The 14,444-nt window shown below is 43.5% G+C and overlaps 1 protein-coding gene across 3 annotated transcripts in view; it reads right to left on the reverse strand.

Moving 5' to 3' along the window:
• The window catches only part of SEC24B (SEC24 homolog B, COPII coat complex component), a 98,241-nt gene that overhangs the window by 12,933 nt on the left and 70,864 nt on the right, over positions 1-14,444 (reverse strand). For all 3 annotated transcript variants that reach the window (XM_069743862.1, XM_069743864.1, XM_069743863.1), the window contains 2 exons: positions 13,616-13,720; positions 4,514-4,606 (listed from right to left, as the gene is read on the reverse strand). In XM_069743862.1, the coding sequence (XP_069599963.1) occupies positions 4,514-4,606; positions 13,616-13,720 (198 nt within the window). The remainder of the gene's footprint in view (positions 1-4,513; positions 4,607-13,615; positions 13,721-14,444) is intronic.

Genomic DNA, 14,444 nt, shown 5'->3' on the forward strand with positions numbered 1-14,444 from the left:
GGTAGAAACACAACTTGTTGTGTTTGGAGGAAAAAGAATACTGAGTTGCATCCATCAAACACCATACCTACTGTAAAGCATGGTGGTGGAAACATCATGCTTTGGGGCTGTTTCTCTGCAAAGGGGCCAGGACGACTGATCCGGGTACATGAAAGAATGAATGGGGCCATGTATCGTGAGATTTTGAGTGCAAACCTCCTTCCATCAGCAAGGGCATTGAAGATGAAACATGGCTGGGTCTTTCAACATGACAATGATCCAAAGCACACCGCCAGGGCAACGAAGGAGTGGCTTCGTAAGTAGCATTTCAAGGTCCTGGAGTGGCCTAGCCAGTCTCCAGATCTCAACCCTATAGAAAACCTTTGGAGGGAGTTGAAAGTCCGTGTTGCCAAGCGAAAAGCCAAACACATCACTGCTCTAGAGGAGATCTGCATGGAGGAATGGGCCAACATACCAACAACAGTGTGTGGCAACCTTGTGAAGACTTACAGAAAACGTTTGACCTCTGTCATTGCCAACAAAGGATATATTACAAAGTATTGAGATGAAATTTTGTTTCTGACCAAATACTTATTTTCCACCATAATATGCAAATAAAATGTTAAAAAAACAGACAATGTGATTTTCTGGATTTTTTTTTCTCAGTTTGTCTACCATAGTTAAGGTCTACCTATGATGTAAATTACAGACGCCTCTCATTTTTTTAAGTTGTGGAACTTGCACTATTGCTGACTGACTAAATACTTTTTTGCCCCACTGTATCTATCTATTCTATATTTATAAAAAGAGACAACTTAAAATAAGGGATCAGATGGGGGTTCTGGTGCACAGTCCTCACAGATCTCCGATTCTCTCAAGGACAATATTCTTTTGCTACCAGGTTGCTTTGTATATTTACCAACCTCAAAAACACAAGTTATTCCCGATCTATAGGACAACTACTGGGATTCACAGATTTCAATAATGGCACTCTACAGCCATGTCTTGACTGGAGCCAAAGTGCCCATCATCATCCTCTGCTCCATTCACTGACAACTGGAGAAAGTTGAGCACATCCCTCGGCTTTTTTTGGCAGTCACAAAGACCATGGATGGATGAGAGGTTGAGGATTTGTATCTCTGTTCCTTTCAAGACAGCCTTATAGAGCAGATTAATTGGGTTTTCAGAGTCTCAATCTCGGAATCGCTGGGGAGCCAGCAGTCACCAGCAAATTTTTACCTATTTTATGAATTGAGAATATATTTATATTTTTGGTAAAAACTTGTGTTGGCGGTGAGCAGTGCGGAGTGCATCGTTGGTTTCCTTGCGGCCACCTTCCTGAAGCCGTGGGCCACCAGAGGCGGCGTGTGTGTAGATTGAGAGCTCGGTGGCCCTTGGCTTCAGGAAAATGGCCGCTGGAAGCCGCGCATGCACAGATTGAGATCTTGGTGGCCATTTTCCTGAAGCCGAGGGCCGCAGAGATCTCAATATACGCACGCGTGGCCTCAGGGAGGAGACCGCCGAGAAACCGGTGATGCACTCAGCTCTGCTCGCCGTGGAGTCGCCACATTTTTGCCGCTGGCATCCTGAGGAAGGGACCCTGCTCCATGCTCTGCCTCACCGCCAACACCGGACCCACAGCATTGCACTCCAGGACTGCAGCATTGCCCCACTTCTACTGCCGCCGGCTTCCTGAGGAAGGGACCATGCCTCCTGTGATCCCGCTCTACCACCGCCTGCCCTCAGGTAAGATACCTTAAATTCAGACAATAAGACGGACCCCCATCTTATAACAATCTTTTTTTCTTCTATTTTCCACCCCAAAATTTGGGGTGTGTCTTATAGTCCGAAAAATACGGTAATTACGTTATTTATTCTTTTGGATTTTACCCTTAAACACAATTTTTTTTTCTTTTTAAGGATGTTCCCTATGGGCTGCCTTTGCACCCTCACATTGCAACATCTGCCTGGGGATGTGGGAAAGGAAAATCTTTTTACAAACCCAGTACCGTCGTGGTGGTAACTGGGAGGAGAGTCTATCTTAGCTAGAAACTAGATGGATTTCAAATTTGAATACCGTCAGCTTGAATGGATTAAATGAGATATTGAGATCGGCATGGAGTTCATATGGATTGCCCATATTTTCTGGTCCGGAAAACATTGAAGCGAACATAGAAGTTTTTTAATTAAATATATTTTTGATATTTAATGTGGAATATTAATTATTTTGCGTATTCATCTCCATTATTACACTTGCACTTTCTAGCATCCTTGTTTGGATACTTATTTACATTCATTTTCATCCTTCACGTGGCCTCTTGTGCCCCCTATTTCTTGTACTTGTGTGCTTTCAAAAGATATAATATTTTTATCGATTTTTCACAATATGAATAATTTTCAGTTTTTTTTTCACATCTGGTATACCTTTGTATATCATCTCATTTTATTTATCCACTTTCACTTATTTATTTCTACTACCGATATTTATTTTTAAAATCATGAATTCCATACTTAAAGGGAACCAGTCACATCCCCAGTGTGTTAGTGATCCAATCTGCATCACTAACACCTTCTTGTCAATCAAAACAGTGCCATAATGGTCTCCAAAAATCACTTTCTATAGTTATATAGTACCATCTCTTTCAGTCATATGGGTGGCGCTTCATTTTCTTTCAGTGATGGGCTTGTCATATTGCCGATGCCCACACACTCTGATTAAATAATGTTTATTGACTTTTCCCTTATTGTGCAATAATAGCTCCACTCCATTCATATATTCCATCCTAAACATGAGTGATCACTACATTCTTTTTTTAAAATTTTTTTTATTACAAATGGTCCTCTGACTATTCTGCCTTATAGTACTACTTATACTACATACACTTTATTTTCATGGCTTATATATTTTTATAAACACTCACGCGTTATCTTATTAGTATTGAACAATTCATAGCTCATATATTGACCACCTGGTTGTATGGATCAATCATGATACGTCTAGTCCTTTATTGCACTACCCTTAAGTGAGGGGATGATTTGTGCACTTAGTCCTAGAGAACAATATCTTCATATAGGACTTTGTCCTTTTTATTTCTATTTACCTGTCGGTCAAACGTGACTTATACAAACACTTTGCTTAGGCACTAGTAATTACCGTATTTTTCGGACTACAAGACGCACTTTTTCCCCCCCAAAAAATGGGGGATAATTGGGGGTGCATCTAATAGTCGCAATGCAGGCTTACCATGGCGGCAGAGGTGCGGGGATGAGGAGGCGCAGTAAGCGGGGTCCCTTTCTCCGGTGAGGTGATGCAGCAGCCCGGTAAGCAGCAGAGCCGGGTGAATCCTGTTGTTATCGGTGGGGGCGGCCATCTTCCTGAAGCCGCGCGTGCGCAGATGAAGCGCTCTGCTTCCCGGGGCTTCAGGAAAATGGCCGCCGCGATCTCCATCTGCGCACGCGCGGCCTCTCGTGGCCATTTTCCTGAAGCCCCGGGAAGCAGAGCGCTTCATTTGCGCACGCGCGGCTTCAGGAAGATGGCCGCCCCCACCGATAACAACAGGATTCACCCGGCTCTGCTGCTTACCGGGCTGCTGCATCACCTCACCAGGGAAAGGGACCCCTCTCACAGCACCTCCTCAGCCCGGAACCCCTCTCACAGCACCTCCTCAGCTCAGCACCCCCTCAGCCCAGCACCTCCTCAGCCCAGCACCCCCTCAGCCTAGCACCCCCTCAGCCCAGCACCCCCTCAGCCCAGCACCTCCTCAGCCCAGCACCCCCTCAGCCCAGCACCCCCTCAGCCCAGCACACCCTCAGCCCAGCACACCCTCAGCCCAGCACACCCTCAGCCCAGCACACCCTCAGCCCAGCACACCCTCAGCCCAGCACACCCTCAGCCCAGCACCTCTGCTGGTAATCACTGCTGCAACCCTCCCATGGACACCAGGCCGTGGCATCGCCCACCTAAGCAGGAAGGGACCCTGCTCAGGTGCACGCCACACGGCATCACCCCACCTCTGCCGACACCATGCCTCCTGTGACCCTGCTCTGCCACCACCATCCCTCAGGTAAGATACTGTACATTCGGACAATAAGACGGACCCCCATCTTATAAAAAATCTTTTTTTCTGCAATTTTCACCCCAAATTTGGGGTGCGTCTTATGGTCCGGTGCGTCTTATAGTCCGAAAAATACGGTAGTATGATTATTTTTGGGGTACCAGAGTATAGTGCTTCTCTGTACATAATCTCCACTTTTTATTCTCTCTATGTTTTTTTTTTTAAATCGTTGATTACTTAATAAATATCATTCAATTTTACGTCTGTGCGTAATGTTTTTTTTTTTTGGTAGTTTGAGAAGTGCTCTTTACTATTGGTCAATATATAGGATTGCAAAGTCAGAGAAAGCAAGATTAAAAAAAAAATGAAATAAAGTAAATAAAAAAAATAACTGCAGATCACCAGCGGTTTGATGATTTTTTAATTAAGTCGAATTTCAACACCAAAATGACCACAAATATATGTATAGCTGTACTTACCATTTTCTGTGGCACTGATGCATAGTTCGGGAATCCTAGAACGTCCTTCAAAAAATTAGCATCACAATTCTTTCCAACCCAGAGGTAAAAGGTCTACAGAAAAAAAAAATAGAGATTACGAATGTTTGTAAAATGCTGTAAAACGAGCTGATGAAATCCAGAATAAAGTGTATGTCTAAATAGTAAGACATTTCCCATTGGTCTCAAAAACCTCAGTCTACATTTACAAGGAAGTCGCATTTCTAAGATGTATAAGATGTAATTGCATTGGCAATTACCAAGCCCTGACACAGAGCAGAGGAGACATTACTGCGAGAAAGCACACTTAATAAAACTAGAGCAGCAATGCCTGGCAGTGTAAAACATTTACAGATTTTAATTGAGTGGGAATAAATGTGTGATTATTAATCCGTATCTGTCCCATGGCATTAGCAATTCTGTCACTTGTCACTTGGAAATATCAGTTATGTTTAACCCCTTTGTTTCTAAAGGTTTCAGGTCAATTTCCACACTTTTAGCATACATAATTAAAATGTAAACTATAAAAAAAAACACCAAAACAATATAACCTACACCAATATGTTTCCTGAAATTGGACCTGCTTCTTGTAAAAAAAATACCATCGAGCAGAATGTTTAAGGAAAGAAAAAAGTAAAACGCTTAGCTAAAAACTTAGCCTTTGATCTTTACCACCACCAAAAATAAAAGCCTAAAGGCGCGTCACCCCAAATGTACACATTAACGCCTTCCCGACATGTGACATAGCGGGACGTCTTATTTAAAGTTGACCTGCGCCAGCATGATCGCTGCCGGGATCACAGCTTAAGTGACAGCCGAGCTCTGACTGGTACAGCCAGGGACCTGCACATTCCCCGGCTGTTTAACCCCCTAAATGCCATGATCAATAGCGATAGCAGCTTTTAGAAGGCTAGGAGAGGGACAGGGCTTCCTCTACCACCCAATCGGCACCCCAGCGACGTAATCGCACAGGCAGGATGGTTCTCTTGGCAGGTCAAATAATACGGTGGCCTATTAGACCAAGCCAAGCGCATGGTCTAGATGGCATTTTGTGAGTGTAAAGCATTACTATGCATTATACCAATGATCAACGTAATAAAAGAAAGTCCCATAGAGGAACTAGGTGAATAAGTAAAAAAATAAATAAATGGTAAAAGTATAAAAAAAAAACATAAAAAAAATAGAAAAATTATTATACCAATAAATATGTACCAGTAGATTTATGCAAAAACTAAAAACCCCAAACACATACTGCACACAGTACTGCAATTTTTTTTTTTTTACTTTTGAAAAGAGACCCAATTCTAACCCTAACACAGCCCTAACCCCACTTGCAAAGAATGGGAATTTAAAAAAAAAATAATTTTTATATAACTAAGGGAATGACAAAGGGGATGTGATTTACTATTTTTTTTTTTTTGGTAGGGTTTTGATAGGGTTTATCACAGTGATCAAATGAATCCAATAGGAAAAATTTCCTATTGTTGCCGGGTACCGGCCGGCACATCTTGGCGGGCGCACTGCGCATGCTCCCATAATTTTGTTTTCCCAGTAAGATGACGCCAGGCCGGGGGACGGAGCAGGAGGGACCGGGGGGCATCATTTCTCACTCGTCTGACATGTATGCTATGTCAGGAGAGAAATCATTGGAGCCAGACAACTTTTTTTTTTGTGATCACCGTTACATGATTGGACACCGGAAAATCTGGCCCGGATCAAGTTCTCCAGGGTCTCAGCTACCCCCGGTAACTGAGACCCCAGAGATTTCCCGACTCTAGGGGCGCTACAGCCTTATTCCCAATCGCTTTTTTTTAAAACTGCGATGAGGGAATAAGTACCCTTAGCTGCTGCCGTTTTATTACGTACAGGCAGTTGCTAAGGGGTTAAAACATAATGAATAGTCAGTTATTACTTATCAATTGGACAAGATTAAATAGTCCCGAAGAAGCAGACTGCAGGTACCCAGGATGTGGTGGCGTCTGCTCGCACAGAACAAGCACATGGTTTTCAAGGTTTAAAAGCTCCACAGCAGCATTGTAAAAATTGGGTGTGATTCTGCATAGTGTGGACTACAAGATACCGACAGGATCTCTTAGGCCGGGGTCAAACTAGATAGTTTTACGGACGTATGAGAGGCGCAAAAACTACGCATTGCACACGGACCAATGTTTCTCTATGGGGCAGCTCCTATCTGCCGTATATTTCTCAGCTGTATTTTACGGGCATAGAAAATGGCAGCATGCTGCGTATGTCAGCGTATTACGCAAAAAAAATTTGCCAATGAAAGTCTAAGGGGGCGAGAAAAATACGGATTACACACGGACCATCAGTGTGACTTGCGAGAAATACGCACCGGTGTTCTATAGAAAAGCCGGTAATTCAGCAAGTTGTACAGTAAAATCACACTGACAGGATAGGATAGAATAAATGTCTACACATAGTGTATATATATATATATATATATATATATATATATATATATATATATATATATATATATATATATATATATACATACATATATACACACACATATACATACATGTGTGTATATATATATATATATATATTTTTTTTTTTAATACAGCGCTAGATAGCAGAAGAGGCGGTAATTCAACTGCCGGCTTTGGTTATCTCCTTATCAAACCCGACCTGATATAAGACATGGTTTACATACAGTAAACCATTTCATATCCCTTTTTTTTTTTTTTTTTTTTTACATACTCCTCACTACTTTTAGAAGTGTATGTGTGCAAAATATTGTGGCTGTTAAAATAAAGGGTTAAATCACGGAAAAAATTGGCGTGGGCTCCCGCCCAATTTTCTCCGCCAGAGTCGGAAAGCCAGTGACTGAGGGCAGATATTAATAGCCTAGAGAGGGACCATGGTTATTGGCCCCCCCCAGGCTAAAAACATCTGCCCCCAGCCACCCCAGAAAAGGCACCTCTGTAAGATACGCCTATTCTGGCACTTTCTGGCCTCTCTCTCCCCACTCCCCTGTAGCGGTGGGATATGGGGTAATAAAGGGTTAATGTCACCTTGTTATTGTAAGGGGACATTAAGCCTGGTTAATAATGGAGAGGTGTCAATATCCAATATTAATAAAGGGTTAAAAAAACACACATTTGGAAAAAAGTATTTTAATGAAATAAATACACATGGTGTTGTAATATCTTTATTATACGCTCAATATAATTGAAGACCCTTGTCACCTGAAACAAAGTTAAAATAAAAAAACAACAATATCCCATACCTTTCCGGCGACCAGTAATGTCCCACAATGTAAATCCATCTGAAGGGGTTAAATAATTTTACAAGCAGGAGCCTGCTAATGCAGCTGTTGCCCCTGCCTGTAAAAACTGGGGAATGAATGGAATGCAGGGGAACGTAGCATCGTAGACTTGCGGTGTTGCGTGGGAATTTTTCTGAATATTTTCTCACGCTAGAGTTCGTATGAGGTCATGCCAGCTGGGGGCGCATATTCATTACTTTATTGAGCGGTACCATGTGACTGTTCATCACTGGAAGGAGCTACCGCCCCGGGACAACAGAGAAGCAGGGAAGTGCAGAGACTGGGCCAGGAAGGTAAGTATGGCAGGGGAGGGTGAGCCATGCGATATTCACCTGTCCCCGTTCCACTGCCAGACTGTGTCTTCCACGTCCTCTGGCTGTGACGTTCAGGTCAGAGGGCGAGATGACGTGGTTAGTGTGCGCCCTCTGCCTGAACAGTCACTGCAGAGAGACGGAAGACACAGCGGCACGGGGTGGTGGAACGGGTACAGGTGGAACGGGTACAGGTGAATATTGCAAGTGCTGGAGACACCAGCACCTGGCCCACAGCGACGAGAGGGGAGTATGTCTTTTTTTTTTTTAATCGCAGCAGCATATGGGGCATATTATTCTATGGAGCATATTATTGGGTCATCAACCTTTCTGGAGCATTACATAGGGCATATTAGTCTATGGAGCATCTTATGGGGCCATTAACCTTTGTGCAGCATTACATGGGCCATATTTTTTGTATGGAGCATCTTATGGGGCCCATCATGAACTGTATGGAGCATTATATGGATATTCAAAAACATTTAACCTACTGATGTCTCAATTAATTTTACTTTTATTGGTATCTACGGTATTTTTATTTTTGAAATGTACCAGTAGCTGCTGCATTTCCCACTCTAGGCTTATACTCAAGTAAATAAGTTTTCCCAGTTTTTTGTGGCAAAATTAAGGGCCTCGGCTTATACTTGGACTGGTATATACAGTATTTATCCATTTTTCATCTTCTTGTCCTGTCATGGGCACATGCTTTTAATGGTTAGTGTTTCCTATCTGCCAATCTTTTGCAATAAAGGCAATTTTATTTGAATATTTCGGTTGTCAGGTACTTTCTTCCGTCCTTTGTTTTGGGGCACTCCTCTATAGGTTCTTCATATTTGAGTGGTTTCAACTTCTTTCTCTCAGTGCACCTGGTAATTAATGTACTAACACGTTTACATTATCTCATTCTACTGGAGTTATATATTAGTGTAGGATTCTCAGGTGTTTCTGTGTGTATTGATTCTCTCTCCACCAGTACTGATCATTCATTCTCAGAATTCTCATTTCATGGGTAAAATCCGCATTCAGGGAAGATAAGAGATGACAGTTGGTGCTGATGAGATTGTGGGCAGATGTGAGGGGTAGGAGCTCTGCCTCAAGATCCTCTCCCTCACCTCCTCCTATCTACATTGAATCTTATCAGCATCAACTGCCATCTCCTACCTCAGAAATGTAAAAACCTGCCTTCACTTAATGTAGATTTAACACAAGAATTGAGAATGAAAGTCCAAGAGGAGAAAGAAGTAGAGTCATTACCTCTACAAATATCTTGTTAACGTGGTTGTAGACTGAAAGTTTATGGGGATATGAAATAGGTATATTAATTACTGATTTGCGAGGATGATTTAATAAAGTATTTTTGGGCTGCAGTTTTACTTTTTTGTTGTTGATATATTATATTTTAAAGAGATCGCCCACTACTAGGACAACCCCTTATTAAACTAAATGTTTAGCCCAGATAAAATAATTTAGCCTATACTCGCCTCCCATGCCGGCTCTGTTCCAGCGGTGTAAGCACTTGCGGTCCCAGGGCTGTGATGCTGTGGAATGACACGTGATGCCCGGCACCCAATCAGCGCTGGTGTCACTGTCCCCACTTTTGGAAAAACTGAACATGAAGAGGAAGTCCGGCATGAGCTGCTTCTTCATGTTGCGTTTGTCCGAAGGCGAGGACAGTGACACCAGCCCTGATTACGCGCCGGCATCACAACACTGCATTACAGCTCCAGGGAGAGCGAGTGCCGACAATGCGGGAACGGCACCGGCGGAGAGTATAAGCTTTATTATCTCATCGGGGCCGAACATTTAGTTTAAGAAGGGGTTGTCCTAGTAGTGGACAACCCCTTTAAATGTAATGCAGTTCTCTTTACCAGATACAGAATATTCATTTCTTATGTTGAATATTTAAGCAGAGAAATTTTTACTGTGGAGGTATACTGTTAAAGTTGCTGGACTCCGTGTGTAAGTTTGAGAGCTGAGTTCCTTTGAAGACAGACAGGAAATAACCTCTCCCTAGACTCCAAACAACAGTGAATAAGTTCATAAACCTCAGTCTGATCGTGACAGGTTCAGGTAATCCTAGAGTTTGATAGTGTGGTGTACGTGTATGCTCACACAAAATGGCAGTCAATGTGGAGGTGCACATAAGGCTTCTTTTACACATACTGGGTTTTTTGCAGCCCGTTATTGCAGGCCTTTTTTGCAGGCCGTATCGCCGCAATTTTGAAGGTCTGTCACAATAACGGACAGCAAAAAACTTGCGGATTGCCGTTTTTCGGATTTTCAATACTATGGAAATAGTATTGGGAAAAAAAAAACGGCGTTCCACAAAACCGGAAGTCACGATGCACTGCAAAAACAAGCTTCCGTTGTTTTTGCGGCCCCATTGATTTTCAATGGGGGCCGTGTCCGTAAGTCATGAAAAAGATCGAGCAGGCTCGATCTTTTTTCAAGGCCATAAATTATTATTATTTATTTATATAGCACCATTGATTCCATGGTACTGTACATGAGAATGGGTTACATACAAATTACAGACATCAATTACAGTAAACAAACTAACAATGACAGACTGGTACAGAGGGGTGACGACCCTGCCCTTGCGAGCTTACATTCTACAGGATGGTGGAGAAGGAGACAATAGGTTGAGGGTTGTAGGAGCTCCGGTGTTGGTGAGGCTGTAGCTCCGGTAGTGGTGAGGAGGCAGCAGGGTCATTGCAGGCTGTAGGCTTTCCTGAAGAGGTGGGTTTTCAGGTTCCGTATGAAGGGTCTGAATGTGGTTGATAGTCGGACGTGTTGGGGCAAAGAATTCCAGATGGGGGATATTCGGGAGAAGTCTTGGAGGCGGTTGGGTGAGGAGCGAATAAGTGTGGAGGAGAGAAGGAGGTCTTGGGAGGACCGGAGATTATGTGAGGGAAGGTATCAACAGATTAGTTCAGAGATATATGGAGGAGACAGGTTATGGATGGCTTTGTAGGTTAGTATTAGTAATTTGAACTGGATACGCTGAGGGAATGGGAGCCAGTGAAGAGATTTGCAGAGGGGAGAAGCGGAGGAGTAGCGAGGAGAGAGATGAATTAGTCGGGCAGCCGAGATAAGGATGGAATGGAGAGGTGCGAGAGTGTTAGCAGGGAGGCCATAGAAAAGGATGCTGCAGTAGCCAAGGCTGGAGATGAGGAGGGCATTCACAAGCATTTTAGTAGATTGACGGTTGAGGAAAGGACGGATTCTGGAGATATTTTTGAGCTGGAGGCGACAGGAGGTGGAAAGAGCTTGGATGTGCTGTTTGAAGGACAGGGCAGAGTTAAGGGTTACTCCGAGGCAGCCGACTTCCGGTACGGGGGAAAGCATGATGTCGTTAATTGCGATAGATAGATCACGTAAGGAAGATCTAGGAGATGGAAGAAAGATGAGGAGTTCAGATTTGTCCACATTGAGTTTGAGGAAGCGAGAGGAGAAGAAGGAGGATATGGCTGATAGACACTCCGGGATTCTGGACAGCAGAGAGGTGACGTCTGAGCCAGAAAGGTAGATCTAAGTGTCATCAGCATAAAGGTGGTACTGGAATCCATGAGACTTTATGAGCTGTCCCAGGCCAAGTGTATAGATTGAGAAGAGTAGGGGTCCTAGAACAGAGCCTTAGGGGACTCCAACAGAGAGAGGGTGGGATGAGGAGGTATTGTGGGAGTGGGAGACGCTGAATGTGCGGTTGGAAAAATATGAGGAGATCCAGGATAGGGCGAGGTCTTTGATGCCAAAGGAGGAGAGGATTTGTAGTAGGAGGCAGTGGTCAACTGTCTCGAAAGCAGAGGACATGTCTAGAAGGCGGAGTACAGAGTACTGTCTGTTAGCTTTGGCTGTAAATAGGTGGTTACTGATTTTGGTCAGGGCTGTCTCAGTTGAGTGATGGGGGCGGAAACCAGATTGTAGATTGTCAAAGAGCAAGTTAGATGAGAGGTGGGAGGAAAGTTCAGCCTGGACGTCCTGCTCCAGGAGTTTGGAAGTTAATGGGAGCAGCGATATTGGGCGATAGCTGGACATAGCTGTTGGATCGAGGTTTTGCTTTTTAAGTATAAGCGTGATTGTGGTATGCTTGAAAGCAGAAGGGAAGGTGCCAGAAGTTAGTGATAGGTTGAAGAGGTGGGATAGGGATGGGATAAGAGTGGTGGTGAGATTGGGGAGGAGGTGGGATGGGGTCGAGCGCACAGGTGGTGAGGTGCAATTTGGAGAGGAGACAATTAAGCCCCCCCCTCAGTGATGTTGGATAGGGAGGTTATGGGGTTTGGGCATTGGTCTGGTATAAAAAAGGGGTTGTGGTGGTTGAACAATGAAGACTTGTCTTGTTTGGTCGATCTTTGTGGCAAAGTCCTCAGGAGAGATGAGGGAGGTTGGAGGGGGCGGAGGAGGGAGTTAAAGGTTTTGAATAACTGTTTGGGGTTGTAGGATAGGGAAGATACGAGGGATGTGAAGTAGGCCTGTTTAGCACAGGTGAGAGCAGATTTAAAAGCGAGTGTTGCCTGTTTGAATGCAGTGAAGTCATCTTCCGAATGTGTTTTCTTCCAATGCCGCTCTGCAACCCTGGAAACTTGCAAGAGCTTTTTAGTGGTGTTATTGTGCCAGGGTTGTCTAGTGATACGTTGCACTCTGTCATGGAGGAGGGGGCAACCGTGTCAATAGCTGATGCGAGAGTGGCATTGAAGAAAGCAGTGGCACTGTCTGTGTCGTGGAGTAAGGATATGGATGCCAGTGGTAGGATAGAGTCAGAGAGTGTGTGGGTGTCTAGGTGTGCAAGGTTTCGGCCGGGGTGCGCATGTTGCTGGACATGGGTGACCGGTGAGGAGGACAGGGATGAGAAGGTGAGCAGATGGTGGTCAGATAGAGTGAGAGGGAAGGCGGTGAAGTTAGATAGAGAGCAGAGACCGTTGAAGACCAGGTCTAATGTGTGTCTGTCTGAGTGGGTGGCTGTGGAGGACCACTAAGTCCAAAAGATAAGGTAAGGGACAGAAGTTTGGAGGCTGCTGACTGAAGGGTATCAGTGGGGATGTTGAAGTCACCTATGATGATGGTGGGAATGTAAACAGAAAGAAAGCGAAGAAGCCAGGTGGCGAATTGGTCAATAAAGGCAGTGGCCGGGCCCGGAGGTCGGTATATGACGGCCACTTGGAGGTTGGAGGGAGAGTAGATGCGGACAGAGTGGACTTCAAAAGAGGGGAGGATAAGGGAGGCCCTCACGGCCATACAGCGCACCGTGAAATTATTGCTGCCCATTTTTGCGGCCCCATAGAAATCTATTGGGGCCGCAAAACAGCGGTATGTGTCAAAGAAGCCTAAATGCAGCATGTGTTCCAGCGCATGTAATGACCAGCAGCACTTGTACACTGATCGTCTGAACTTGGCCTAATACTAAGTAATGATGTCCTGGCAGAGCAGTGGTACTCCAGCTTAAAATACTATACAAGAAACAATAAGAAAGTGAGCACATACTGAACCAGCATCCATGAGAAAGGCGCCATCCCTCTCAAGTTTCTCGACAGATAACTGCTGAAGCTGTGGCTGTGGTACAACCAAGTCATTAACAAGAATAGCCCCCTGCAAAAGAAAATATGAAATACAAATCATTATCCTTATCTATTGTCCTGGATGAAAAAAAAAAAAAAAATAATAGCAGATTTTAGTCATTTCTAAAGTAGATTATACATGGAAATTACACCATTGCTACCAGCAATTAAAAAGATAATACTTGTAGCATATTACATTATGTTTTCTAAACCAATTTCAAAGGTGCCAACATTTTCGGTCATGACTGTACAGTGGGGAAACTAAGTATTTGATACACTGTAGATTTTGCAAGTTTTCCCCACTTACAAAGAATGGAGAGGTCTGTAATTTTTTATCGTAGGTACACTTCAACTGTGAGAGACACAATTTCCCCACTTGGTCTTGGCCATGGTGGAATGTGATTAAGTGTATGGACAGGGGTCTTTCATACAGGTAACGAGTTCAAACAGGTACAATTAAGACAGATAAGTGCAGAGTAGGAGGGATTCTAAAAGAAAAACTAACAGGTCAGTGAGAGCCAGAATTCCTTTAGGTTGGTAGTTGATCAAATACTTATTTCATGCAACAAAATGCAATTTAATTTTTTAAAATCATATAATATTATTTTCTGTTTTTTTTTTTTTTTTTAACCCTGCTGTTGTCTTCAGTCAAAAACGACTGATTTTGAACTTTAATATTTTTCATATTCAAAAATGACTGATAGCCTTTTATAGTGATCTCCAGCCATTTTATGAGTAAAATAAAGGAGCTATAA

This window comes from Ranitomeya imitator, chromosome 1, assembly GCF_032444005.1.
Source record: "Ranitomeya imitator isolate aRanImi1 chromosome 1, aRanImi1.pri, whole genome shotgun sequence".
Lineage (NCBI taxonomy): Eukaryota > Metazoa > Chordata > Amphibia > Anura > Dendrobatidae > Ranitomeya > Ranitomeya imitator.